This window comes from Cygnus olor, chromosome 19 (genome assembly GCF_009769625.2).
Source record: "Cygnus olor isolate bCygOlo1 chromosome 19, bCygOlo1.pri.v2, whole genome shotgun sequence".
Taxonomy (NCBI): Eukaryota; Metazoa; Chordata; class Aves; order Anseriformes; family Anatidae; genus Cygnus; species Cygnus olor.
Window position 1 is genome coordinate 6,852,455 of NC_049187.1, and position 25,880 is coordinate 6,878,334.

Genomic DNA, 25,880 nt, shown 5'->3' on the forward strand with positions numbered 1-25,880 from the left:
AATACTGAAAAGTTAAACTGTTGAGTTAAGCTTTGGGTATGCTTGTAAGGTTTTGAGTTGATAGGAGAAAGGTTTAAGCTTTTTTTTTTTTGGCTTTAGACAGTCCTGGATGCTTCCCCAGTATTGTAACATCAGTGCAGAAAAGAAACAAAATTCAGTTACTGGTAGAAGAATTAATTTAGTTTATTTTCCTTGCCCAAGGAGAGCATAAGTGCACAAAATGGACTAATGATGTGATTTCTGGCAGAGGCTGGGGTGTAATTAGGTAGGTCATTTCTGTTAACCCAAGATGTTATGATGTAGGTAAGGGACAGTTAGTAAGTATAATTAGATTTGGACAGCCAACAAGGAAAAATGTACAAGCTCTGTGAGAAGCTGGCCGCTTCTTTAGTGTCCTTACTGAAGGCTGAGATGGCCAACAGTTTGGGCCAGATATACCATATACCTTCTAGAAACTTACCTGGGTTTCTTCTGGCATTACTCTGAGACACCATATTGATTGCAATGCTTAATATTTACCCCCCTTTTTTTTCCTTAAAGCTGTAAGCACCTCCTTGACTGAATCAACTCTGAAAAACGTTCCTCAGGTGGTAAATGTGCGAGAACTGAAGACTGGTGCACTGACTCCAGCTGTCTCTGCAGTAATAGGGTAAGTGGCTTCTCCCCTTTTTTTCTGGTAGCCTTTGCTGATATTTGCAATAGAGCACATACACCAGTGGGGAGCAGCAGTAGTATTTTATGTATTCTGACTTAACTCTAAATGTATCCAGTTTACGTTAAGCCTTGAGTTTGTGTAATGAAAGGAAGAAATATTTTCTTTCCATGTCATTCAAGGATTTGCTAATGTTTGGCATGAACAAACAACAAGACCAGTATTAACATCCTTCTCCGTTAGTCTATGAAATGCATTTTAGTGTGTTCCCTCCTGTTGGGATCTAGTGCTTTGATTGCTAACGCACACTTTGGACCTGGTATCTCTCCAGTCACTGATACCGTTCTGCCTCTTTCTGTAAGGGAAGTGCACCTCTCTGTCACTGTCCTTGGTCTGTGGGCTTAAGCAGTCCAGATGCTGTTCTTTCTACTTCCTTGTCTGTTACAGAGAAAACCTCTGGGGTTAAGCCTCTCCTTTCTGCTCCCTGACTCTCACACAGAGAGAAGGAGAACTGCACTCTCGCTTCTTTTGAAACTTGTATTCAATTTCTTGAAATAAGAATCTTGACTGAAGGGCTGGGTGTCAATAGAGGCTGATCAATTTGGAAAAATATGGAGCTGCAAAGCTGTCATCCTCGTGAGGAAATTATGAATGTTGGCTTCAGGAATTTAACATTGAATTTAAGATTTTTCATGAGTTAGCTGTAAGTCTTGGCTTTCCTGCTCTCTGCCTCCTACAGACAACAGCCAGCTCAGCTCATTCCAGAGATGTCTGTCTTATCAACAGGCTCTGTCATCAGCCACAGCACTAGTCTCTTTCCCTGTCGTGGTACTGACCTTGAAACTGTCTTTGCTTGATGTTCCTACCATTGCTTAAGACCAAGATAATATGTGGCTTTTTCTGGGCTGGAGTGGCAAGGGCATTGCTGAAAAGTCTTGAGCAAAGTTGGTGTTAGTGCACTTACGTCGTAGTGCAAAGGCATTAAAACCAGGATAAATCGCCGTGTATGTCTGATTAAAGTCCATGTGGAGCTGCAAATGCTTTGCCCACATAATTGTGGGCTATACGTGCAGCTCTCGGCATGACTTCTGTTATTACTTTATTTCTGGTTTCCAAACAAGTGTGTTTACTCTTCACTGTCAAAGGTGAAAATGAAATTCTTGTGATGCAGCCTTTCAAAAAATGGAACAGTCTTACACTGGTGGAACTCAGCTGATGACCTTGAAAGTTAAGCCAGGGATTCTTCTGCATTTTAATTGGGAAACAGTTTGGGATGTTTTTACTATCGTATTTTCTCCTAAAAGTGGTAAACTGGTGGAGGGTGTGCGTGTGGATGTAATATGTTTTGAAAGTTAAATTTTCCAACAGCTCTGCTTGAGATATTTTGCTAAAAACAGTGTTACGGCAGGAAAGAGTTCTCCACCTGCTTTAAAAGGGTTGTCTGTAAAATTGTTTTAAAGAGTCTCCTGTCTCCATCAAATCTCCAATGAAAAAAAGTAAAGAGTGCTGGCTGTGTGTAGACAAGGCCATGAGTAAGAGATACATATCTGAGATTGGAGTTCACTTGAACTGTAGATAAAGACCTGTCTTACTTTCAAAAAGCTTTAGACTCACAGTATCAATTGATCTCTCTAATGTGCAGAGCACCAGATAGTTAGATATCTTGAAGGCTTTTTACAGTCTTATTTTACAGCTGACCTCATAAAAATGTGCTAACTAAAAAATCTACCCAAATGAACCTGTGCCTGCCAGTCAGATTGAGCACTAAAATAAAGAGCATTCACCTAGCAAAGTTAATTCATTAGTTTTTGCTACTTCAGACATGCTGGTTGTCTTTCGCCACCACAGCACACTCTTCAGGTTGTTAAGCAGTAATGATTTTTCAGTTGTTATCAGTTGTGCGGTGGCTTGTGACTAGGTATGTTGGTGGTCCCAGTCCAATTATTCATATAATAAAGTCTTCAAACTGAAATCAAAACCAGCCTTTTTATTGTCAGAGAAGCTGTGGGTCAAGTGACCTTGAGACCTTTCTGGGAAAAAGGTGCGTCCCTGTCGTGAATTTCACAGACCTTCTGCGTTTCATTCTTTGTCCAGGGTTTGTACGAACTTGAAATTTAGAGCTGCATCTTCCCGAACTGGTCTCTTTCCAGTGATAATCTGAAACTTCTGAAATGTATGCTCTTACACTTTTCCTCTGGGCAGAGGGCAAATCCAGGCCATGCAACACAAAGAGATCTCGTTGCTGGAAGGAAGGACTTAATAGGAATGTGAAGCTCTTTAAGACACAAAACTCAATCTGAGATAAATCATTGTCGCATGCATGTGTCCTCTTCCTTTGGAATACAGTAGGAAATTTCTATGAGCTAGCCTGTAGCTGACCAAATAGTTGATGCAATCTGGGAGTTCTCATGCTTTATGAAAAACAAAACTTTTAATGCCCAGATTCACATACTGTCTGGGGTTTGTGATATTGGCCCTTTCTATAGGACAGAGATTGCTTATTGCATTAGGGAACACCTGGCCTGTGTCAAGATGGAAAGACTCTACTTGGGTAAGAGACCAAGAGAATGCAATCAAGTGTTGAATTTGTTATGCTTCTGGAGGCTTCTGGCACTATCCATTTAAGCTGGTGAGCCATAGACTTGAGGAGATGTTAAAACTAGATGGGTGTTCTCAAGTTATGGTGATTAACTGCATTTATGGCCCACAGCATGTAGGGTGCTTCACCTTAGAAGCAGCTGTTACGCTGCAGTAATTGCCTGTGGACTCTGCTATGCAGTTTATTTCATGGTCAAAATTCCAAACTTAAGTTGGAGAATATAGGTTAGTCTTATCACACTTCTTGTCATGACTTCATTAATTCTTATACTACACTTCAAAGACATGAAGTGCTATCTTTTTTCTTCTTCCCATAGCTTTGGCACCTTGCTCAGCATTTCTGAGAGTTGCATGTACTTGCATACGCTTGTCTGGGCTCTGCACTATAAAGGAAGCTTCTTACATTTGTTATCCACTAGGCATAAAATTGTAATCCCCTTACCTGCTGATTTTTCATCGGATGCTCGTAAAATAGAAAGGCTTGACTCTCTTCAGAGATGAGAGTGTGCGGAGAAGACTTGATCACTTAAGTCTAGAGCTTTAAATGCATTTGCAGTCTTCCTTTGTTAAATGTGGCTGATTCATTTAAGAGGTTTATTCCGTAATCAGATTTGTTCATTTGGAGTTGTGTGTGGAATCTTTAATAACGATGGTTGTTTGAGACTTCTGGAAGCTGTTCTTTTTGAGAGGCAAGCAAATTACTTTTAGAATAATCATTCATTTAACATTTTAATTTTTCTTTTTAAGATCATCAGTTCCTCACTCTGCAGCCCAGGCAGTCCACCAGGTTTTGGCAACTGTTGCTACAAATCAAGCTAAACAGGTATCTTGGTTTAGAGCTCTTTTCCTTTGGATTACTGTACCCGGGCATGTTCAGTAAAGTTTGGGGTGTAATTGTTGGTGAACAGGTAATCTAACAGTCTCTTTTCACAGCTTGCAATGCATTCTTGGCAAAGCATTTATTTATCTGTGACCTTGACAGGGTGGTGTCAGGTTTATCTTTGTTATGTCTTGCCTTTTCTTTCTTTGGAAGAATCTTGCAACTTTCCAATGGCCATGGCCTTGCATCAGTAAGGGTTGCAAGTAACAACAATGGAAAGTGTGTTAAATATACCCAAATTTCACCAAAAAGAATTGCCAGGTAATCAAGGGAGAGAGTTTCCCTATCCTGTATATCTTATTGAAAACATTTCTTACTGGTGGACAAGCTGCTAGGTTTTATTCCCACACATTGGAAAACCATGCCAACAGTCTCTGTCTTCTGGAAGCAGTGAGCTGTTGCACATGGAGGCTTACCAGCCTCTGGAAGAGACTTGTTGAAAAAGTTGAGTATTGACCCTGTATTTAACTGTGAAGACATCTGGACCCAAGATGGGAGGTTCTGCCAAGTACTTGCTCTAGTTCATTCTCAAGTCTTTGCCTGACTCTCATCATATCAGACCAAGATCAGAAGGGCCTTTGTTAATGCTCAGACTGTGTTGACCTAGTGTTTTTGTTTTTAGACACCTCTAGCAAGCTCACTGAAGGGACAAACTCTACCTTCCTCTGTGTCTGCACCTTGTCCTATGGCATCTACACCTGGTCCAACGTCATCTGGCAACAAAATCTCAGGTGAGTTGTCCATGGTGGAGATAGAATTAAGGCCTGAGTGTCTCTTGCCACCTGTCAGGGTGTGCAGTCCAGAGAAAGAAGACGGGGAAAAAAGATCTGCCTCCATTGAGAGGCTGCTATGCTAATGTTGAGGAGGAGAACAAAGTACAGAATGGCAGGAAAGAGGTGTTGTGTCCAGCCCTGTGTTTTGTCTGAGTGCCTGCATCTAGAATTCAGTGATCCTAGAATTCAGATTCCTCTTTCAAAGTGGTCTTGGAATCTGTAACCTTTAGCAGGTAATGGTGAAAGCGCCTCAAACCAAAGGCTACTGTTTTTTGACAGCAAATGAAAAGCATCTGTCTGCCATTTTATTTTTTAAGCATGAAAAGTTCCTGCATTCTTGCAGGAAAGTGATTACATCCTGAAGTAACAGGAATAGTTTTCCTTTATGCTGTGTCTGACTTGAGTGTTTCTATACTATAGGTTTCAGCACTGTAGGAATACCTGACTTAAGCTCACATGTACTTGCCTGAAATGAGTTAAGTTGGGTGCTGGCTCTGCTGAGTACTAGGCTGTAGGACCAGCTTTAGAACCAATTCAGATACTGTAGTCTTACACACTTTGTTTAGAAGCTTACAAGGAAAGGAATGATCATTTAGCACAAACAGAGGGAAGAGGAAACTCAGGGAAGAAAGGAATTGATTTTTAATGTGTATTAGATGATAAAGCTTGCATTGGACATGGTTTTATAAGCCTCTTGCATAAATGTCTGAAATTCATCTCTATTGCTTTTCTGACTTTAATCTGTGGATGTAGGTTGCCTTTTAGCCAGGGGTGAGAAGCAGCAAAAATAGCTAAGTCTCGTATTTGACTGTAGCAAACACTTCTTAAATTTTGGTTTATTGAAAACGTCACCTCCTGAATTTGCTCCGTTTTCTTTTTATTTGAAATGTGTTTTGATATGTTGAGAGATTTTACCAAGGATTTCTTGATTTTTATTATTTAATTTTTATTGTCAAGATAGTGAGACCTCTCTTTGCTTTAATCAGATGTGTTATTGCCTTACATCTTCAAAATAATTCAGATATTCTGGGTTGCTGTAACACCATCAGGAATGTTTCTGTGCACAGATATGACTTAAAGTGGCAAAGCCCCTTTGTTTCCAATTGATAAAATTGCAGACTGTATGGAAACTAATCCTTCCTTTTTTATAGTTGGATGACATGCTGCTGTCGTCTTTTTTGTAATGTTTCCTCTTGTAACTTACAGGACAAGGGACAGTAAAAACAGTTACAGCTGTGACTTCTACAGTGACATCAGTACCAGCAACAACTGCGCAGCTCAACAAGGCATTCTCGTTTTCTTCTGTGGGGTCTGTATGAAGTTTAATATTTCTTTGTAGTTGACGTTAAGTATGAGTGTGTCAGCTGTTCCAGCAAGTGTTACCTACAAGCTGCATAATATTGAAATTCTGTGAGAAGTTGACATGATATTTTGGCACTTTGAACTTTTCATTCTGTAGCTAATCAAGAAAATCAAGAGCAAATAAGGCTAAACTGTTTTATTTATAGTGGGCTGTTGAACAAATCACACACTGTGTATAGTGGTATTTCTCGGCTATCTGGTAGGTTGCCAGGAGATGATTTGAGATTAGAGCAACATGACTGTGGTGAAAGCACTAGCTCTTGGTCGAATGCACTGGGTTCACTGCCTGTCTTTGATTGCAAGTCACCACATCTCATAGAGTCAGAGAACATACACTGTGCATCTTGTATCTTGGGGTTAAGGAAGAGGAAAAAGACCTCAGCTGGTTTAAAACTCCGTTCTTAATTTAGTGAACAAAGAGCAGTAGCAGGAAAAGCATCCCAAGCAAGTTGTGCAGGGATGTGTGAGAATGAACTTTGGCTTTACAGTGACAGGAGAAGAGGTTGAACCTTGGAGGTTTCTTCTTACAGAGAAGAATGGGAAGAAATTGGATATGATCATAGTAACACTCATCACCTCTGAAGATGGTTTCCAAAGAGAGTGATATTTTTTCTAACCTGGGCATACCTATATAGGTTTTCAGCGTTTGAAAAAGCTTTGAGATACAGAAGTGCTGGAAATCCCTATTAGGACTTGAAATTTGTGCTAATGTTCAAACTTGCTGAATTGCTTTTTTTATTTTGAAACAACAAAACAAATTCCATGTTGTGGCTTGAAAAGTAGTCTATTCATGAAGGTGACTAAAGAGTCACTGTGCCATCTCGTGATTTGTGTTACATAACAGTAATACAAAGCAAGGCACGTGTTATGAACATAAAGTTATTCCAAAACCTCTCTTACAGATTGTTTTGGAGGGATTGAAAAAAAAATTTCTTTGATTGTATTGTATCTTTGGGGAAGAGGGGTGACTCCTTTGAAATAATTGTTTGGAATTCTGCATATTTAGCTATCTAATACTGAAGTTTCTCTTTATGAAGCAGTTAACACTAAACATTTCAGAACACAAGCATACTTTCAAATGATTTTTCGTTCAATCTTAATCATTTCTACATTGCTTGTCAAGTGGATGTTATCTAAACACCTTGCAGTACTCTTCAAAAGGCTAAAATAGTCTTCTTGAAACACTGAAATTCAGATTCAAAAACCAAACAAACCCTGCCTTTGTCCTAGGCTGCAGTGCCTCAGTCTGTAAACCGTATACTAAATACAGTGCTGTTGTTTGTGGTGTCTTACACATTCTGACTATCAGGAGCTGGCCGTTGAGAATCAGAGGACAAAGCAGTGTGAAAGCTTAAAAAGCCTTGGGGAATGAAGGTCTCTGGAGGACTCCAGTGCTCATTGTGAAAAAACACAGTATTTTTGCAAGACATAGTATTTTAAGTATTAAATAGTCATGGAAACTAAATTTGTCTTGTTATGAGTGATCTCCTTTTCAAAGGATGGTAGTGTCCAGTTATTCCCTTTCATACGTGCACTCTCTTACCATTCAGGTTTTTAAATTTTAAGTAAGCTGTAGTCACTGCTATAGCTTCTGCTGTAGGTAGTCTTCCAGAAGTTAGAAGGGTTTGGTTCATTGTTTAGCTCCTGAGTTTAATGGGGAAGAAATATACAGCAGAAATGAAAGAATATGGGAGGATGAGAGATGGTCAAAAAACTTCTCAATTCTGACTGTCTTCAGCCCTCTAGAAGATTTGTCGGAGGGGAAGCAAATGGAAGCCAGTCTGCGTGCATGCTTCTCTGTCTAGTTGGAAAAACTGTTCTTGCGCACATGTGCCCATGTGTTTACTTGGTACAAACTTGTACAGGAAATCTGAGGCTCAGCATTGTGTTAATCATAGGGCTGGAAGTTTCAACACTTCAGTCTCAAAGTCATTCTTTCCCTTTCTCCTCTTTCCTGCTAGGTCTGGGTTTAATTTTGGTGTTGTCACATCAGCTTCTTCATCACCGACGCTGCCCAGCCTCGCTTCCTCACAAGGTTAGTTTGGAAGAGTGTGCAGACAAAATCTCTTATCTGCTATGAGAGTGCTTACTCTTCCTAATTCATTTGGTTCTTGTTTTATGTTGCACTTCTATTATTAAAATTGCAATAGCTGCAATAACATTGTATACGTATGTTGGATTATGACCTGTAATGGACAAGAATCTAGGCCACCTGCTTTTCAATTAAGAGTAAGCAAAATATTTGCTGCCAAGAGCATCCAGGAGGTACTAGTTTATGAAGAGGGGTAATATCTGTAGTCATTTCCTCTTCTCTTTAATCTGTAGATTTTAAAGTTGCCAAGGTGCTCTGCCATAGGAATCTGTCATTAAGTGGAGTGAGCGTTTAGTAATGGGAGGGGAATATTAGGAGTAGCTTTGTGTTACTTATAAAATCGAGTTGACAATATGTAGGCTGCCTTCTCGTTTCATAGGTAGATCATATTCACCTTGTCTGGAAAGAGGGGCCTGATACATCTGCTTTTGTAACAGTCCAGAAGTTTACTGCCTCTAGTTTCAGCCTTGAAAAAGAGGTTGTATGCTCAAAAGTCTTCCTCCCACCCTCCCTCCCCTCCAATGCTGTCAGTTACTCTAATAAAAGATAACACCTCTTGCAACAAATCTTGGTTTGCTTATATCCTTAGATGGTCGGCCACAGCAATGCTACTGATATTCCACTGACCTTAAGCAGAGGGAACTAATATGGCTTAAAACTTGAAGATTAAGTTAGCATAAAAGGTTAAGTAAATAACACAGATCAAAGGAGGATTGGGAGGGGCAGGAAACAGACCTGTAAAGCACAGCATTGGGTGAGGGCAGTTACCTTACTCTACTCTATGGCAGAAGTGCCTTTGCTTTTGGTAGTTGGTGATGGAAGAAGAACAGAAGGAATTTCAGTGCCCCAGAAGGAAACAAATGATGCTTTTTTCAGTGTTGGTAATAATATAGGGTAAAAGACAAGGGTAGTGCCAGTGCTAAGAACTTTTTGTTCATTGACTTGATCTCTATGCAGATTTCCTGTATCTTGTCCAGATTGATCCCTGGTCCAAACACCAATGCAATGTCTTCATGTCAGAATTTCAGTGGTGCTCAGAAATGAAATGACAATTCGTCAAGTAAAGCTGGTTTAGTCTCCCTTAAAACTTCAGCAGTTTCACACTGTTGGACAGCAGTATATCTTAAAAGGGCTTTGGCCTTTGTGAGCTTTTCTCTAGTATTTCAAAACTGAAAACAGGCTGCATAGAAACAGTGTTCAGTGCTCTATAAATGGTTGAATTCATACAGAAAGATTTGATTCTGACAAAGATTTTTGAAGTACTGGAAGTACTTTTATGACCCAAATTCTGTTCTGAGCCATCGGTTTTTGTATAGAATTCTGTGGTGAGTGTCAGGAATTGTTTTGCTGAACCACGTAAGAAAGGGTAGAAATGGTGTTATTGACAAATGGTCTGTAAGTAAATGATCTTTGTTGTTATCTGGCTGTTGAAAAGGGAAATTGTCTGTACTCAAGAAAAAAGGATGGTTAAGTGGAAGCTGGGGCATAGAAGTAACAGTGTTTGTCACTGTAACCCTGTCCATAAAGGCTTCAGAAAATGTCACTGTTGTAATACTGAATGCACATGGAGGTGACAGTTATCTGTTTGCCAGGAGGCATTATGGGTTTTAGGTAAGAGCATTGTCTTGCAATCTGTAAAGCACTAAACCTTGCTGCTATTGGAAAAAAAAATGAATGAGCTTTGCATACCATAGCTCAATTTGTACCTTCTGTCTTTCACTGACAGCCCCTGCTAAGGAGTCCAACCAGCCTGATTCGTTTTCACTTGCCGGGGGTTCCAAATTTGGAGCAGTCCCTGAAAGCTCCTTTGCTTTTGGGTCCCTCAAGCCAGCAAGTGCTTCAGGAGCCGTGGCAGCAAGTAGCTCTTCAGCAGACGGCACTCAGTCAAACAAACCTGCTGCAACAATGTCTTCTGCTCCCTCCGCAGCCTCTGGCAAGCTGGATCTCTCTCCACCTAAGCCAGGGGATCACTTGTTTCAGAGCAATCTGTCTGGGGAAACTCTTGGGAGCTTCTCAGGACTACGTGTTGGTCAGGCAGATGATAACGTCAAGACCACCACGAAAGCACCGTCCATCAGTGTTGCAGGAACACAGTCAACTAAAGCATCAACAATACCTTCTGGGTTTACCTTCAGTGCCCCCCTGTCATTAGGAAAAGCTGGAGATGCCACTTCGTTGTCAGTCACGTCAGCTGGCACAGCAACCGCGTCCGTCAGCACTAGTGCTACAGGCAGCCTCTTCGGCAATGTCCAGATAACCAACACAGGGTCTTCTGGGGTATTTAACCTTGGAGGCTCTAGTGGAAACAAACCCACCTTTTCATTTGGTCTTCAGCAAGCAAACAGTATGAGCACATCCACCTCTACCCCTTCCACTCTCTCTGCTTCAACGTCCCTCTCATTTGGAAATTTCTTGAGTTCGTCGCAGACTGCTGCCCCTGCGGCAGCTTCTAGTAAGGGTGGAGGGGATGCCAAATCACTGCCAGCTTCAGAAAAAACATCTGAAAACGAAGCTGTAGTAGCTGGGTCTTCACCTCCAGTGACACAGTTGCCACAGCCACAGGTACAGCTTTCAGAGTCCATCAAAGAACCCTCTTTACCCCAGGCAGCAGGTGGGGACACCGGCGCTGTGGACTCTAGTACCGCATCAGTAGCACCTCTGCCTGATGCTGTTGCTACTCCAGCTTCCACAAGTGATTTGAAGGCACTGGTGCCTTCTGCTGCATCTGCATCCGTCCCACCAGATCAGAACATCCCGGCAACAACTGCTGCGACAAACGTTGCCTCTCCTGCAGAACCAACGAGCACGTTGGCTGCTGCTGCTGATGTCGCTACGTGTGTTCAGAGTCCAGCTGTTGGTGCCTCCGTGTTTGTCCCTACTTCTGCAGGCTCCTCAGTGTTCGCTCAGCCTCCAAATTCGAGCTCTTCTGGCTCTGCGTTTAGCCAGCCTACTGGTGATACAACTGCCACTCCTTCCACGCCATCAGTTTTTGGACAGCTACCAGCAGGTACCACAGCATCATCTCCCTTCGGGCAGCTCACCACCAGTACGTTGTCCACTGCCACCGCTACCACGCAGGCTGCCAGCACGGGGTTTGGTACTTCTGCTTTTGGCACCACCACTACTGGGGGCTTTGGTCAGCCGGCCTTTGGGCAAGCACCAACTTTCGGGCAACCAGCAAGCAGTTCTTCAAGTGGTTTTACCTTTAGCCAGTCTGGATTTGGGACAATGCCCGCTTTTGGCCAGCCGGCGGCTTCCACAGCAGCCTCGAGCAGTGGCAGTGTGTTTGGAGCACCGGCTAGCACCAACAGCGCGAGCTCCTTTTCCTTCGGACAGCCATCCCCCAGCACCGGGGGCGGGTTGTTTGGACAAACCAGCCCTCCGGTGTTTGGGCAGAGCAGCACCTTTGGGCAAGGGGGCTCTGTCTTTGGTAACACTGCGGCCGTTACTACTACTACGTCATCTGCTGGGTTCAGCTTCTGCCAAGCTTCAGGTAAGAGCAAACCGCAGGGAGGTGCAGCATTCCAGCAGTGCTGTCTGACTGAAGTAAGAAAGCAGTATATCATTGGGAAAAGTAGGACTTTTTTTTTTAATGCCTTTTTTCCCCTATGGCACTTGATGTATTTTTTCCAATTATTAAGAATAGGAGCTGCAGTGCACGTGAGGAGGAAGCTAATGTTGGAGACCAAAGAAGCTTTTGCTCTGCTTTGATATTCATCAGGAGGCCACTGAATGTAGCCTTTTCAATCTTGCCTTCCTCTTATACTTCCAAGTCTATCTAGACTTAATTTTGAATTACGTATTGTGTTGTATATTGGCATAAGAATTGGGTTGGATTCAACATAGTGTAAAAGTTCTCAAACTAGTGTGTTGTAAATGGCTACACTGAAGTACTGAGGCAGTCCTGAGGCCGTAATCAAGGGAGTGAATGCAGGTGCAGTGCTTCTTTCATGGGGCTGCAGAGTCCACGCAACAGTGGATGTATAGCCAGGTATATTATTATATCAGGATCTGGGACGGCAAAAATGCGTTAAGCCTTCAAAATGGTGGGATAATGAGGAACTGCAGTGTTAAATCTGCTTTTGCATTTGGGAGCACCTCAAATATAGCAGTAATGTAACCATCCGCTACCCATCTGCATGGTTAAATAGAATACTTGCAGAGGTCAAACCTTCTTTGTCAATCCTTTTGTTCTCCCTGTTGCTGCAATATATTGTTGTGTTTTTCCAAAGCTTTGTCTCTAAAATCTTTATAGAGACCTTCAAGGGAAAAAGTGAAAAGTACATAGTAATAATAGGGAACATGTATTTTCAAGGAAGAAAAACTAATTAGGCTCATTTAATTAAAAATGATGGCACTGCAGGCAAACTGCTTGTTCATTTTAACTACAGTAACAGAGAGTAGTTAAATAGGGGGAAGTGAACTCTGCTTGAGAAAGGTGTTCCTAATTATAGAAACTGCAAGTTTTATTACAAAATGCACATTTAAGTGAACTGGGAAATGGAATGGGGAGTTCTTTTTTTAATCAAAACATTTCATTATCTATAAAAGAAATCTTTAGGTAACAAAGCTCAGATCCCCTCTACACAGGGGAAATCAAAATGCTCCAGTGCTTGTTCATGACTTGCAACGTTATTACAGCAATGTTAACAGAAATCCAATTCTTTTATGTTGGTAACAATAATCCCACAAGTGAAAAGGCCTTTTATTTTCTGTTTGTTTTTAAATTGGAGAGAAAAGGACAGTGGCTTTCAAATAAACTTTCAATGGAATGCATTATTTGTTGGCATAGACTTTAAATTTGGCCAACCTAGGTACATTTGGTAACACCGTTTGTTTCCATGTGTTTTGGCATGGGATACCCATGGTGTTTCCCTGTTCTGGACTAGTGTCACCTTCCTGAACTGTCTTACATCCTAGTAATAGTTCTGTTAATTTATTCTCCTTTTCTTTTCTTGGCAGGTTTTGGTTCTAGCAACACAGGTTCTGTGTTCGGGCAAGCAGCTAATACTGGAGGCACTGTCTTTGGCCAGGCAAGTATTTATTGCGTTTGCAGAAACAAGGGACTGTTACACAGGGTGGACTTGTTCAGGGTACCCTACCTGCTTCTAACAATGATCAAATATGACATAGTCAGTAAAAATTGTCCCCGTTTGTATTGAAGATATTTGCTAATGTAGGAGGCACCAAAGCAGCACCTGCATAAATATTTTCCAAGGGTTACGGAGAGATGAGCATGTTACAGGGAAGTTAAGGTAGGGGTAGAGTATAAACCTTTATTCCCCGCTAAATGGGAAGCGGAGTGTTCTTACTTGGACAGTAGAGAGATTTTTTAAAGGCATATTTTCTTATGTAGATGAGATCTGAGAGTAACTTAAGTCAGATTTTATTATTGCACTGTGTGTTTGAAGAGTTGGCGTGCTGGTTCTTCAGCCCCTGCGTACGCTCAGGGGAATAGGCCAAACAGGAAGAACACCCCTGAGGGCATGTGCTGCTTTGACTTCTCTTACAATCCCCTTTCTGTCCTTCTTGTGTTCTAGCAGCCATCTTCTTCCAGTGGAGGCCTGTTTGGAGCTGGAAATGGTGGGAGAGGTTTCTTCAGTGGTTTGGGAGGAAAGCCAAGTCAGGATGCAGCCAATAAGAATCCTTTCAGTTCCTCCAGTGGAGGATTTGGATCTGCAGCTTCCCAGAGTAAGTGAAGAAAACAAGAATACAAAATGTGCCGTGATTCCCATCTGCTTTGCGATCCCATCTGTTTTTCTGCTGTTCTTTGTCTTTTACTAAATTCTGTGTTTACATGAAAGGCTTGTAGGGGTAGCAGAGGCATACAGTATGCATGATGTGTTCTTCTGTAGGTTTCCTTCTAGGTTCATGGAAAGCAAGTAGGGCAGCAATTGCAACAAACAAGCAAATGCAAGAAGTGTGAAGAATATCTATGTTCTGTAGGGAATTCTGTGGCCAAGTGCTTCTTTAAAATCAAATACCTAAATTCCTGTAATTGAATTTCTGTTTCCGACTTCGTCGCAAGTTAGAAAGCTTTCTTTATTTCTCATCTGCCTTAACAGTGTAAAAATCATTGAATCCCATGCTCAAGTGAAGCCAAGTCAATGTATGTGATGGATGGGCAGTTTCTTCAGCTTTCTGTCCTTAAAATGTCTGTCTGTATGCAGCACATATAACATTTTATCAAAACTTGCTATAATACATGGAAAGCTCGGTAATTTTTCTTGTCCAGGAGATGTGCTTTTTTTTTTGAGTCACGTGTTCCTAGTAAAGAGAAATAAATACATTCAGCAATTGTTTTGGGGGTGTCTGCTTTGGTTAGAAAGCAGAACTGTAGAGTTCCTTTTACCAGTTTTTATCCAGATTTGGTAGATGGGGTGGGTCTCTCACAGGCAAACTCTACGAGCATCAGGAGAGCTGGGCAGAGGAGAGAAATTGTATTAGTCCTCTTTGGGAGGAGGAGCTCAGCACTTGTCCTTTCTTTTGCTCCAATTGCCAGCTAAAAGACAACAGTCCATATGGGTGTTTTAGCTAAATCAGTCTACACTTGAGATGCCAAACCGGGCACGTGTTGCTTCTTGCCCAGCCAACCAAGCTAGCAAAAGGAGGCATGGAAAATAGCTAAGAATACAGTAAGGTTACCATCAAGTTCCTTTGCACGAGGGACTGTAAAGGGCCTGTTAGAAATCCTTTCTTTGAAGCTATAAATGATTAACTGTTAATGCGAGAACCAATCACTGCCAACTAGTGGAAAAATTATTTTTTTTATAGCCAGGTTCAGATTAAAAATACATTAGTCTTGAGTTTTCTGGATTAACAGGTCTTTGTAATAATCTAAAATTTGTGCTGAGATACATACATGCTGTTGTCTGCTGTAGCAATTAGTTTGAAATGCTAGGAGACCCACTCGTGCCTTCCATGTGCAGCTTTTGCAGGTCTACTGTTGTTACATATCTGTGTGCCATAACAGCTGTTTGTAACGATTTCTTAGCTGTGGCTTTTCTTTAACTGATGCTGCCCAGTTTTGTTATTTCATCACTTGCGAATTAGATTTGGCAGTAAGGGAAAGCAGAAGGCGTGGAGTCCAGCAGCTAGAAAGCATGAAGGAGGGGAAGCAGTGGCTAAAAAGTAAAAGTAGGGGAACAAAGAAAAGTTGTAGAATTAGCTGCATGTGGCTAAAAGTAGCACTTAAAGTCTTGGGAGAGCAAACCTCTTTATTTTATTACGTCTTTAATCGCTGAGGTCAGTGGATCATTAATCCCAATTCTCGTTAACTTAGTCTTCCTTTATTGTAGTATTGGTTTTTGTAATGAAATAAAACACGTGGTTCATTATTTTCATTATTTGTGTCTTGATGCTAAATGGTAAATTGGTGTGCGTTACGAGCTTCACAAGTGTTTTTCATCTCCCCAGACTCTTCTAGCTTATTTGGAAACAGTGGAGCCAAGACCTTTGGATTTGGCAGCTCATCTTTTGGAGAGCAGAAGCCTACAGGCACTTTCAGCTCTGGTGGAGGAAGCGTGGCATCTCAAGGCTTTGGGTTCTCTAGTCCAACCAAAGCAGGTATCTTGTCATCCCACCCTTTATGAAATGTAGGAAATCTCACAAACCTTCCTTTCTTTTTACTGTCATCTGCCCCCCCCAGATGCCCCCCCACTACACTCAGGGGTAGTGGTGATATGTTGTTCATTGGAACTGAGTGGCAAAATGTTCATTTTTGTTGATTATCAGGCAAAAACGGGGAGAGAGAGGTTCAAAGAGAGCAAAGCTCTCCTCTGTCCTCAGACCATTCTTACAGTGAACAGTGATGAGGGTAGGTGGTGTTCTGCTCTAGGGGTGTCTTTTGAAGCTTCGTCCCTGGGGGAAGCAGGGGAAGGCTTGGTCAGCTCTGAAATTCTCTTGAGACAATGGTGCTTAAGTACTCCCTTTGGAGAAGTAGTGCTTTGAGAGGAAGCACTCTGCTTTGACAGGAGCTGTGCTCTTAAGTATTGCATTCCACTTGATAGCGGGCTGAGTTTTTTGTCTCAGGCATACCTCCCATCTGCCTCTGTTGCCAGAGGAGAAGGGCATTGCTGAAGGATGCTCTTAATTTTCTTTTACCCAATGACTGTGATCTTGCTTTTGATTATTTTAATTTCAAAAATTTTTTGAGGTGGGATTTTTTTTGAGAGGTTTGTGCAGAAGAAGTATCCAGTTAAAAAGAGCCCATCAGATCCTTCCAACGTTTGGTTACATTTGCTAAATATTGGAAGAAACGGTGCATCTTCCCCTCTCAACTGCAGTGGAAGGATTTACTTGATTTGGATCCCCTTTTCTCCTGGATTCATTACTTGGATATTTCACTTTTCTTTCTTCACTAATTGTTAATATGTATTGCAAATGAAAGTGTATCCCAAGCAAAGCTTCAGCCCCTGTGATAAATACTCTAACTTCCTAGAGCTAGAGGTAACAAGATACCTGATCTATGTTTAAATAATTCAGGCCTAGCATTTATTTTTTTCCAGACCTTTTGTGTTTACAGCCAAACAGTATCCATTACCTTGTCTCATGGACTGGAATTTCACCCAGGGTATTAAAATGTGCGGTGCTATCCCAGTCCTCAGCCCTAGTCAAACAAAAGAGCAGGTGTCCTTCGCATTCCACAGTGTCAATTAGAAACAGGCCAATAATATCAGTAGATGAGCATAGAATAAAATCATCTGGGTAAAAGTTGGTTCAGAGCTGCAGAAGTCAGCTAAACCCTGAACAAAAATTGTCAAGGGCGGAGTTCAGTTCTTGATGTCCTGCATGAATCTTGCAGTTCCTGGCATTTAATCATTGCCTCTTAGCTTCCACCACTTAAGTCAGCATTAGGTAATAACCTGTCTGCTGAATCTTCTTGTATCACTGGAGCACCTCAAAAACAAACTTACTATTTACGCTCTGATCTTAAGAGATGAGGGGAGGCTTCTCCATTACACTGGAGAGTTCTTCCAGTTTAAGCACTTCTATGCGTCACTTTCTGTCCTCAGGCAACTTGTGTGTCCTTGAAGGGCTTTAGATGAGACCTGAAGCCAGGGTAAAACACTGCCATCAAAACACGGTAGCAAATGTTCATGAAGCTGGCCTTTGCAGAAGCTTTTTAATCCTGCGTTTTTATATGCAGTTGCTTTGCACAGTAACTTGTCTAAGTGGTGATGAGCAGAACTTTACTTTAAAAGTGACTACCTAAGTTTAAGATTTTTTTCTTGGTAAGTGCTAGTTTTGTGCTGAAGGATGGATGTCTTTTATAACAATAAAGACATCAGTCTATTATTACCTGCTATATGTATGTTTACTATAACTTGATTATTGTGCATGCTTGATGTCTCACAGCTAAGTACTGGTGTTTTTATGTAAAGCAAGTAGAGATTCCTTTGCACTGTGCAAGCATGAATGATATAATTCCACCCTGTAGTACAGCTCTGGAGGGTGAGTTGATTTTATATTCAAGTGTTCAAGAGGCCCAGAATGTGGTGCTCTGTGGATAGTCTCTTAATTTGGTTGCAGTTCTTTACATGTATTGGGTACTTTTCTTATCCCAGACTTACGTAACAAATTATCCTGCAGTTTGGAAGCTCTGTGGCAGTTACTTTTAAAAATAATACCGTGCCACGTGACAAGATGAACAGCTCTATTGTAGAGATTGTCTACTTGGAAATCTAATTTTTCTTCTTTCTTTCTGCACTATTGTTTACTTGATATTCTTGTCCCCTTTTTGCCTCTGTTTTGCTCAGGTGGCTTCGGTGCTGCTCCAGTGTTTGGCAGCCCTCCCACTTTTGGGGGATCCCCTGGGTTTGGAGGGGTGCCAGCATTCGGTTCAGCCCCAACCTTTTCAAGCCCTCTGGGCTCGACGGGAGGCAAAGTGTTCGGCGAGGGTACAGCAGCAGCCAGCGCTGGAGGATTTGGGTAAGCCAACCAGGGTCCAGGGTTTGGGAAAGTAATATCCTTGCATGACAACGGCTCTTACGCTTAGTTACCTCTCCAGTAAGGTAAGGAATGTATTCTGTGATTGAATGCTAAGCTCTAAGTGTCCTTGTTCCGCCCCTTCACCCTGCCCCAGAAAAAAAAAAATCAAAAAAGAAAATGGCATAAACCAAAAACCTTAACCCCAAAGGAAATAATGTGTATGATCTCATTTTAATGCTGAAACTATTTTGTTGAATCTTTAGCTTTAGCGATTGGGAAAAGGGGGGGAATGTGAGTCATCTTGTGTGTGTAAGTGAAGGCAGGAATATTTTCTGTGCGCACACTTGATGTGTTCAAGTCTAGACCTACAAATTATGCCAAGCAAGGAAAGTAACAAATATCGTCTGTGACGCTGTCTAGCCACCTTATCCACTTGTGAGATTTGGGCTGGAGATACTAATGAGAATTCAGCCTGTTCTCTCACCTTTGGAGGGTGGGAGGAGGAACTTATAACAGCCTGTGGTCCCAGAGTGATTTGTGTTTATCTCGCATTGATTGTTTTTTTACCTGATTCTTTACCTCTTAAGCTTGTGCTTGGCACCAAAGTAGACAGCGCTTTATTTACTGAGATAAAGAAGGAATAGAGAATTTCAAACCTTGCAAAGCGCCTTGTGCAATAGGCAGCAAACCCACCTCTTCGCCACTGGGCCACCAGCAAGCAACTCTCCGTCATGTCCTATATTCAGACTGAACAGACTCAATTAAAAACAGAAAAACTTGGAGTGAAAAAAGGAAATGGGTTATCTTCCCAGTCCTAGTGTTTTCATATTTCGCAAGTGTTTGCCTTTGGTTTTGGGAGGAACTACCTTTACGTAAGGCACATTAAACATCCTGAAGTGTACTTGTTGATCCCCCCACGAGGTTAGGCAGATACCCATCTGCCAGGGCACCCTTGAGCTGTGGGAGGCTTCGGCTAGGTTCTTTAGCAACATCCTGAACTCTGGTGCAGCAAATTGGCGAGTCCCTTTGGAAAGGTAAAAATAGAGGCAGCTTAATTATATCCCCACAAAGAAGGATGCTCTTGTAGAGATGACTTTACTTCAATTCAATTGTTATTTTTGTTCAGTTCCCACTTCCAGCCACTGTGCTGCATGATTTTGTGCTGAAACTGGATGCACTCAGATAAAATATTTGAAGTTTAAAGATGGGAACTTAAAGCTTAAAGAACAAGGAGCAGAGAGATGCGAATGGACATCTTGCATAAGGAGTCTGCCAACTCAAGAAAGAGAATTCAGTGGCTTAACTTGTGGGAAGTTTGGGGGAGTTTCTTCTCTATTAGAAAGGTGTAGCCTTGGTCTGATATTTTCAGAACTGCCTAAGGAATTTGATTTTCACTTAAAAAATTCAAAATAGTCTATGCAAAATCCCCAGACGAGTTTGCAAATCTCGTTGTAAAGTTTTAAGCAATTGTTTAACTCTGGAGTATAATTTAGCATCTGTGCAACACTTTTAAAATCCCACATCCAGTGAAGTTACTTGCCAGTACGTTGTGCAGTATTAGCTCCAAGCTCCTCAAAACACCTTGCTAACTTAAATATGTGGTTCATTGCTCCTTCAGTTCTGAAGAATCTGCATCACTTGATAAATAACTTAGGTATCAAAAATAGAAACCACTGCACTTCTGTAAAGTCTGAAATTCAGACTGTTTGTGATAATAAAGGTTTTGCTTTCACAAACTAACCTCAAGTGCTTCTCAATTCAGTTTTGTGTAGGAGCTTTACAAAAGACCTGAAAATCTGGGTGAGATAGGTTTAAATTGTTACTAGGCAATGACTGTATCTCACGTCTTTTATATGTTTAAAAAAAAAAAAGTCCATAGCCTAAACTGCTTCTCTACTGTGCTTAGCTTTTTTCAGCAGACAGCTTCTTACAGTTGCAGCTGGAAGAAGTAGTTTGAACCACACTTCCATGTCACTTTTCACCACTGCTTCCTTTCACCGAGTAGACATGATTTGTGTGTTTCATGGCGTAGTCCTGAGGAGACAGAGCACTGTAAAAGCCTCTTGTTCTCAAATGCGTACCACTACCTGGCTCCTTTTTTAATAAAACCAACAAAACCTGTTCTGTCCTTGCTGAGAAAATCACGTTTGAGGTTCGGAGCTGAAGCAGTCTGCAAGCTGCATGGGTCAGGAGACAGACCAGAGGTCTGGGGGTTGGCTAACAGGGCCAGAGGTATAAAATCACTAAACCACCCAGAATAGCTAATGCTGTGTATGGAAGTAGCGTGTACAGTCAGCTGCATCTAGGATAGGAGGGATGACGTCCTTTACCAGGTGAATTGCTTGTCACACTGCTACAAGGGTTGTCCTGTATCTGGAGAGAGATGTTTTGATGTTTTCGTTGCCTTTTTTTTTTTTTAAATCTCTACTAGATTTGGATGGATGGAGAGGTGGGTTAATGTGCTGTCGGTTCATATTTTCTGTCAGAAATGACAGAGCGTCTGTGAAGCACAGCCTTGCAAAGCTGGAACACCATTTAACTTGGCCCCCAGTCTGTGCAGAGCAGGACTCGTACTGGATTAGTGTTCATAGCATTGTACGCTTGCAGGTCTTTTAGAGGAGCTTGTCATTTGAATAGTTTGTGTCTGCATTTTGCCTGGTTTAAGAAAGAAACACTTGAAGCTTCTATTTGAGTGCACCTCTTACATTCAGAATTGGAAGTGTATGTGGGGGGCAGAGAACTATAATGCATATCATGGTCTCATTAGTGTGTCATGCTGATAGCTCTATAATGCTTGGTTGGATGAAGTGGGTGGAGAAGAGACCAATTTCCATATATAAAAATGTATTTCTTTTTTCAGTCCCCAAAAGCAATTAGGGAAATAATCCAAAAGTGGTGGGGAAAAGTGCTAGGTAGGTGCAGATCTTCAGGAAAGCAATGGAGCTCTGTGTACTTCAAAAGGGGCTGGGGAGAGAAAGGAATTGAGAAATCTGCAGACAATTTACGTGGGCAGTGGGTAAGGCGCTATCCAAAAGGTTGTAATTCTGAGTTCTGCAGCTGGGCTCTGCTTTATGCTGTGGCCATGAGCAACTCATAGCAAATGGCTGTTTGCTGTCCTATTTGTGAAATGAAATGATGCTATACTTCTGAGCTTGAAGGGTGAAAAATAACTCAGGGTGAATTAAGGTACTGCGTTTGATGGCTGAGGTTGGTTTTGCTAAGCGTTTGAAAACGTACCCTGTGTAAGCATGAATACGTCTGCCCATCTCCCGGGTATCCATTAAGAAAGGGAACTGAACAGACATTCATGTGTGCAACAGTCCGTCCCAAACCAGGAAATCGGCTTCCAGAATGAAAAATTATAAATCTTCATATCAAGGGGTCTTGCTCTTTTGATGTATCCTAGGTTTAAGGAATGCACTGTTTTCGTTGTGGGTGTGGGGACAAACTTCCACTATAAGTGAAAATGTGCTTGTAAACACAAATTTTCTCTTTAAACTGCAGGTTTGGTGGTACCAGTAACAATACAGCATCGTTTGGCACGCTAGCAAATCAAAATACCCCAACGTTTGGATCGCTGTCACAACAGGGTACTGGTTTCGGCACGCAAAGCAGTGGATTCTCAGCTTTCGGGACAGGTGGAGGAGGTAGGAGAAGATAAAGTGTAATGAACCTAATGCAGGTCCTAGGTCTCCAGGTTTCCCTGGCACTCAGGTGCGATTGCTTAGCTCCCTGTCAAAAATCTGTTTGAGCCTGGTCCTGCTATAGAGAAGTCATTGTGGCCTGGAGAAATCAGCGGCAGGTTGGAGTCTAGTGTCTTCTCAGACTTAATCTCATGATTCCCCCACAGCAAATAAGCTGTGTGGCATGTGAATAAATCACTCTTCTTCTGCATACTGCATCTGATTATTGCTTTTCACCCCTTTTTGTGGAGTTGTTCTTTCTTCTCAAAGGAAAATGTCGAGAAATACCACCTCTTCAGTAGCATATGCATGGGTAGCTGTATGCAAGTACTTAGTGTCAAAAGAACATGCACTGCAAAATTGAGCTAGAACACTGATAGCCTTTTTTTTTTTCTATCTGATGAAGTTCAGTGAAGCAGCTTTGATTTACACAGGGCTGAGAACAGAGCCTTTGAGAGAAGATGCATTCATTGGTGGTCTGTCACCACTGGCTTGCATTAAGCACAGACTCCATCTTCAGAAAGCAGCCCTCTGTTTTCATGGAGAGGCGAATAAACCAGGCTCATTGTATGCAGTTGCTACTAATAAATGAACATAGCCGATTACCAGTGAAAGAAAAGCACTCAAGAACTGAGGCAAGTCACTTTTCTTCTAGATGGAGATTTGACTTCCATTGTTTGCCCATCACTCTTTCCCTGGCCTAAGGCAGGAAAGAAATGTTTTTCAATCAGTGTGTGGGAGGGGACATTTACTACACATCTTAAGCATTCATTTTACCGTTTAACAATGATTTTTCTAATCTTGCATTTCTTTCAGGGTTTGGTTTTGGATCAACTAACACGTAAGTAACATTTTGTGTCTAATTCTTCATTAAAAATACAAATAGAACCAGAATAGAATAGTTGAATGGTGTACAAGAGAAGATTTTGAAAGTAGAAGTAACATACTAGTTCTGGCTTCCTTTTTAGTGTTACTGCATAGAGCTCAAAGTCCACGCTCTGAATGTGTGCTTCCCAGTGAGGTTAATCTCTCATATAAGAGAGACGTGATGTGTGTGTTCAAGCTGTTTGTGTGAATCTAGTATCTACTCCATTTGTCAGGTTGAAACAAGGTGTGAAATGAATCAGTACCTTTCTGGCTGAATTGAGATGGTGATTTACAGTTAAGAACTGGACTAAGGGCTGAATGAAGTTAACTTTGTGATCCACTCTGTCACTGGCCTGCTGGATTACTTTTAGCAAGATTCTTAACCATTGTTTCCCTGTCAAGTAGAGAACATAATATCTCTCCAGATGGTTGGCTCCACAATAAGCATAATTATATCTAGCTAGCATGTGTTGATGCAGTGTCAGGTAAAAGATGCTGGAAAAATCAACACGTTCTCAGAATAAGCTCCTGATACTCAGGACGCTGGAAGAATACAGCCTGAGGGAGACTCTAGCACTCATTGCTGTTTTTTTTTCTGTTCTACAGATCTTCCTCTGGATTTAGTGGATGGAGAAGCTAAGAACATCCTGAACTCTCCTGTGGAACTGTGCTGTAGCTCCTACGTTCATGAGTCACCTATGTGATCAATATCCAAACAGCTTTTCTTTTAAATATAAATTCTGACTTTAAAAAAAAAAAAAAGATTATGCTTATTTTTTATGCAAAACTTGTTCTCTATATTAAACTATTTTATCTGCCTTGATATTATTTGTGTTGAAAGGGTTTTATCTCCCTGGATCTTGAAGAAATACATGTAAGATGTGATAACCAGCCGCATACTGGTAGCTTGCTGGTAGCTTTGCTTTTTGTTGTTCTTCCTTATGCCCAGACAAGGGAGTATCTCAAGTCGGTTTCTGATAGAAACCAGCACATATTTCATTGAAGCAAATGAATAGTTATCCTAGGCTCTTAAGAAGGGGCTAAAGTTTGCCCTGCTAATTTTAAGTATAGGATGGGGCACATGCTTATCTCACTGAAGTGCTAAAACTGAGTCATGTGTGAGCCAGAAGCTTAGTGGAGAAATAGGAAATTATCTGAGAAGAAACTGGCAGCGTGCAGAACACGTTCCCATGGCAGTAACATTCAGCAAAGAGGTGGGAAGTAAAAGCTTTCTCATTTTTACCTTCCTGTAAATTTCACAGAACTCAGAAATTTGAACTCAGGTTATGGGGAAAACTTCTGGCCCTTGAATTAGGAATGTGACCTCCATCCAGAGGCAGTAGTGATTTTGCAGCTTATGACTTTGGCTGTTGGTGTCTACCATCAGCTATGTTTTTTCCTAACATGTATGAGATTGTACTTTTTCCCCATAGCTCTTAGTTTCAGTCAATAACGTTTGTGAAATTCTCATGTGTTTATACCCGAACATATTGAGCAAATGTTTTAAAGAATGCCCTGAAGGTGTTCTGGACAAACACTTTTTCTATTTGATGCATCTGACCTCCATGAAACCTCTAAATGATGTAATGGGTTTTTGTTGCACTGTGAAAAATGCATTTGAAATAATGGTTTATGTATTAGCTGAATACGTGCAGATTGGATGGTTTTATCTTGTTGGTCCTAATAGGACGTTTCGGGGTACTTCTGCTTTTTCTATTTTCAGCAGAAACATTCTAACGTTTCATTTTTTGAATAGCGTACAATACGATGACAAGTGTCATTTTTGGGTTTGGTTGGCAAGTGGGCATGTAATTTGGAATTGTAAATAGCTGATAATTGCTTGTTTTCACATCCAGTGTTATGAACTAAACGATTGTATCTATCAACAGCTCCTGAAGAAAGCGCTTTTTTTTCAAGTCGACCTAAAACGTTAGCTTTCAACATAACTCCTGTCCTAGTTGTAGAAAATGTCCTTCATGTCTCTCTGCACCTGGGAATGACACGAGTTAGGTTCCCTTTAAAAAGGAAGACCACTGAGATGCGGTGAGTGTTGTGTATAAGGAGCGCTTATTTTTAGATGTGGAGAGGCTTTGCAGGACACTAGGCGCTCAGGCTTTTACATATGCCGTGGATTTCTGAACCCTGGCACGCTGTGCGTCGTGCTCAAGGCAGCACTGCTGTGCGGGTTTTGTTCTTCACCTTTCCTTCTAATGGAAGAGGGGGGCTGCCAGCAGCCCTGGGACCACTGCACTGGGACTGAGATGAAAATTTGCTGGTTTGGAGATGGAAGAAAAAGCTGGAGAGATTGAAGTTTGCGCTCCCAGCGTGTCCTCCTTGACCATACAAAATTTCTTAAGGCCTAGAGGTGATACCACTGTTCTGTTTTCCTTCCTCACTATAAATAGCAGCTGGCCCGAACCACTGACCTTAAATTCTTTGCGTTAATCTCCCATCGCTGTGGCATGCGACACCTCCTAGCAAGGCCATATCAGCTGTGCTCCCCCGGATAGCTAATAAACCTCTTGCTATGGAGAAGATTGGCTTGGTAAGAATGTGATGTTGGCATGCTGAGCCATTTAAAGTTTCTCTTTTGGAATGATGGGAGCAGTTGGGGGTTGTCACTGCCGTGCTGTTTGGTACCTGCTTAACTCTTTTTCCCTCTGCAAGTGAAAGGCCATAATAATTACTCCAGATTCTGTTCAAACGAGTTGTTTTCTTACAGTGCTTCTGAGATCATGGCTGAAACGAGCCAACCCCCTGAACTATCTGCCCTTGAGAAAGGGGTGCTGCTCCTGGTTTCCATAGCAGCTGCTGGAGGAGCTGAGCAGCACAGCGGCTGATCGTGACCATAAGCCTACAGGAATATGCACAAAACAGCAAAGTCAACTCTGAAAAGTCTGCATTTTTATTAGATGACTCAAGAGCTTGGCGAGTGTGTGCGCTGCCTGGCTGGTGGCTGCCAGAAGCTGTTGCGGTCTGTCATCTGTGTTGGGTGGCCTGTGATCTCGTGGCCCCTGTCCAGTGCTCGTGGACAGATGTCCAC

At 41.7% G+C, this 25,880-nt stretch overlaps 1 protein-coding gene across 3 annotated transcripts in view; it reads left to right on the plus strand.

Moving 5' to 3' along the window:
* NUP214 (nucleoporin 214) overlaps nt 1-23,660 on the plus strand; it is a 45,364-nt gene extending 21,704 nt beyond the window's left edge. For 2 of the 3 annotated variants that reach the window (XM_040531496.1, XM_040531498.1), the window contains exons 24-36: nt 541-649; nt 3,998-4,073; nt 4,753-4,861; nt 6,110-6,212; nt 8,227-8,300; nt 10,084-11,850; nt 13,320-13,390; nt 13,898-14,048; nt 15,774-15,923; nt 18,116-18,287; nt 21,792-21,934; nt 22,787-22,811; nt 23,444-23,660. In XM_040531496.1, the coding sequence (XP_040387430.1) occupies nt 541-649; nt 3,998-4,073; nt 4,753-4,861; nt 6,110-6,212; nt 8,227-8,300; nt 10,084-11,850; nt 13,320-13,390; nt 13,898-14,048; nt 15,774-15,923; nt 18,116-18,287; nt 21,792-21,934; nt 22,787-22,811; nt 23,444-23,477 (2,984 nt within the window). In that variant the 3' untranslated portion in view covers nt 23,478-23,660. The remainder of the gene's footprint in view (nt 1-540; nt 650-3,997; nt 4,074-4,752; nt 4,862-6,109; nt 6,213-8,226; nt 8,301-10,083; nt 11,851-13,319; nt 13,391-13,897; nt 14,049-15,773; nt 15,924-18,115; nt 18,288-21,791; nt 21,935-22,786; nt 22,812-23,443) is intronic. The other variant, XM_040531497.1, reaches the window with a different exon arrangement.
* Nucleotides 23,661-25,880: the final 2,220 nt, after the last annotated feature.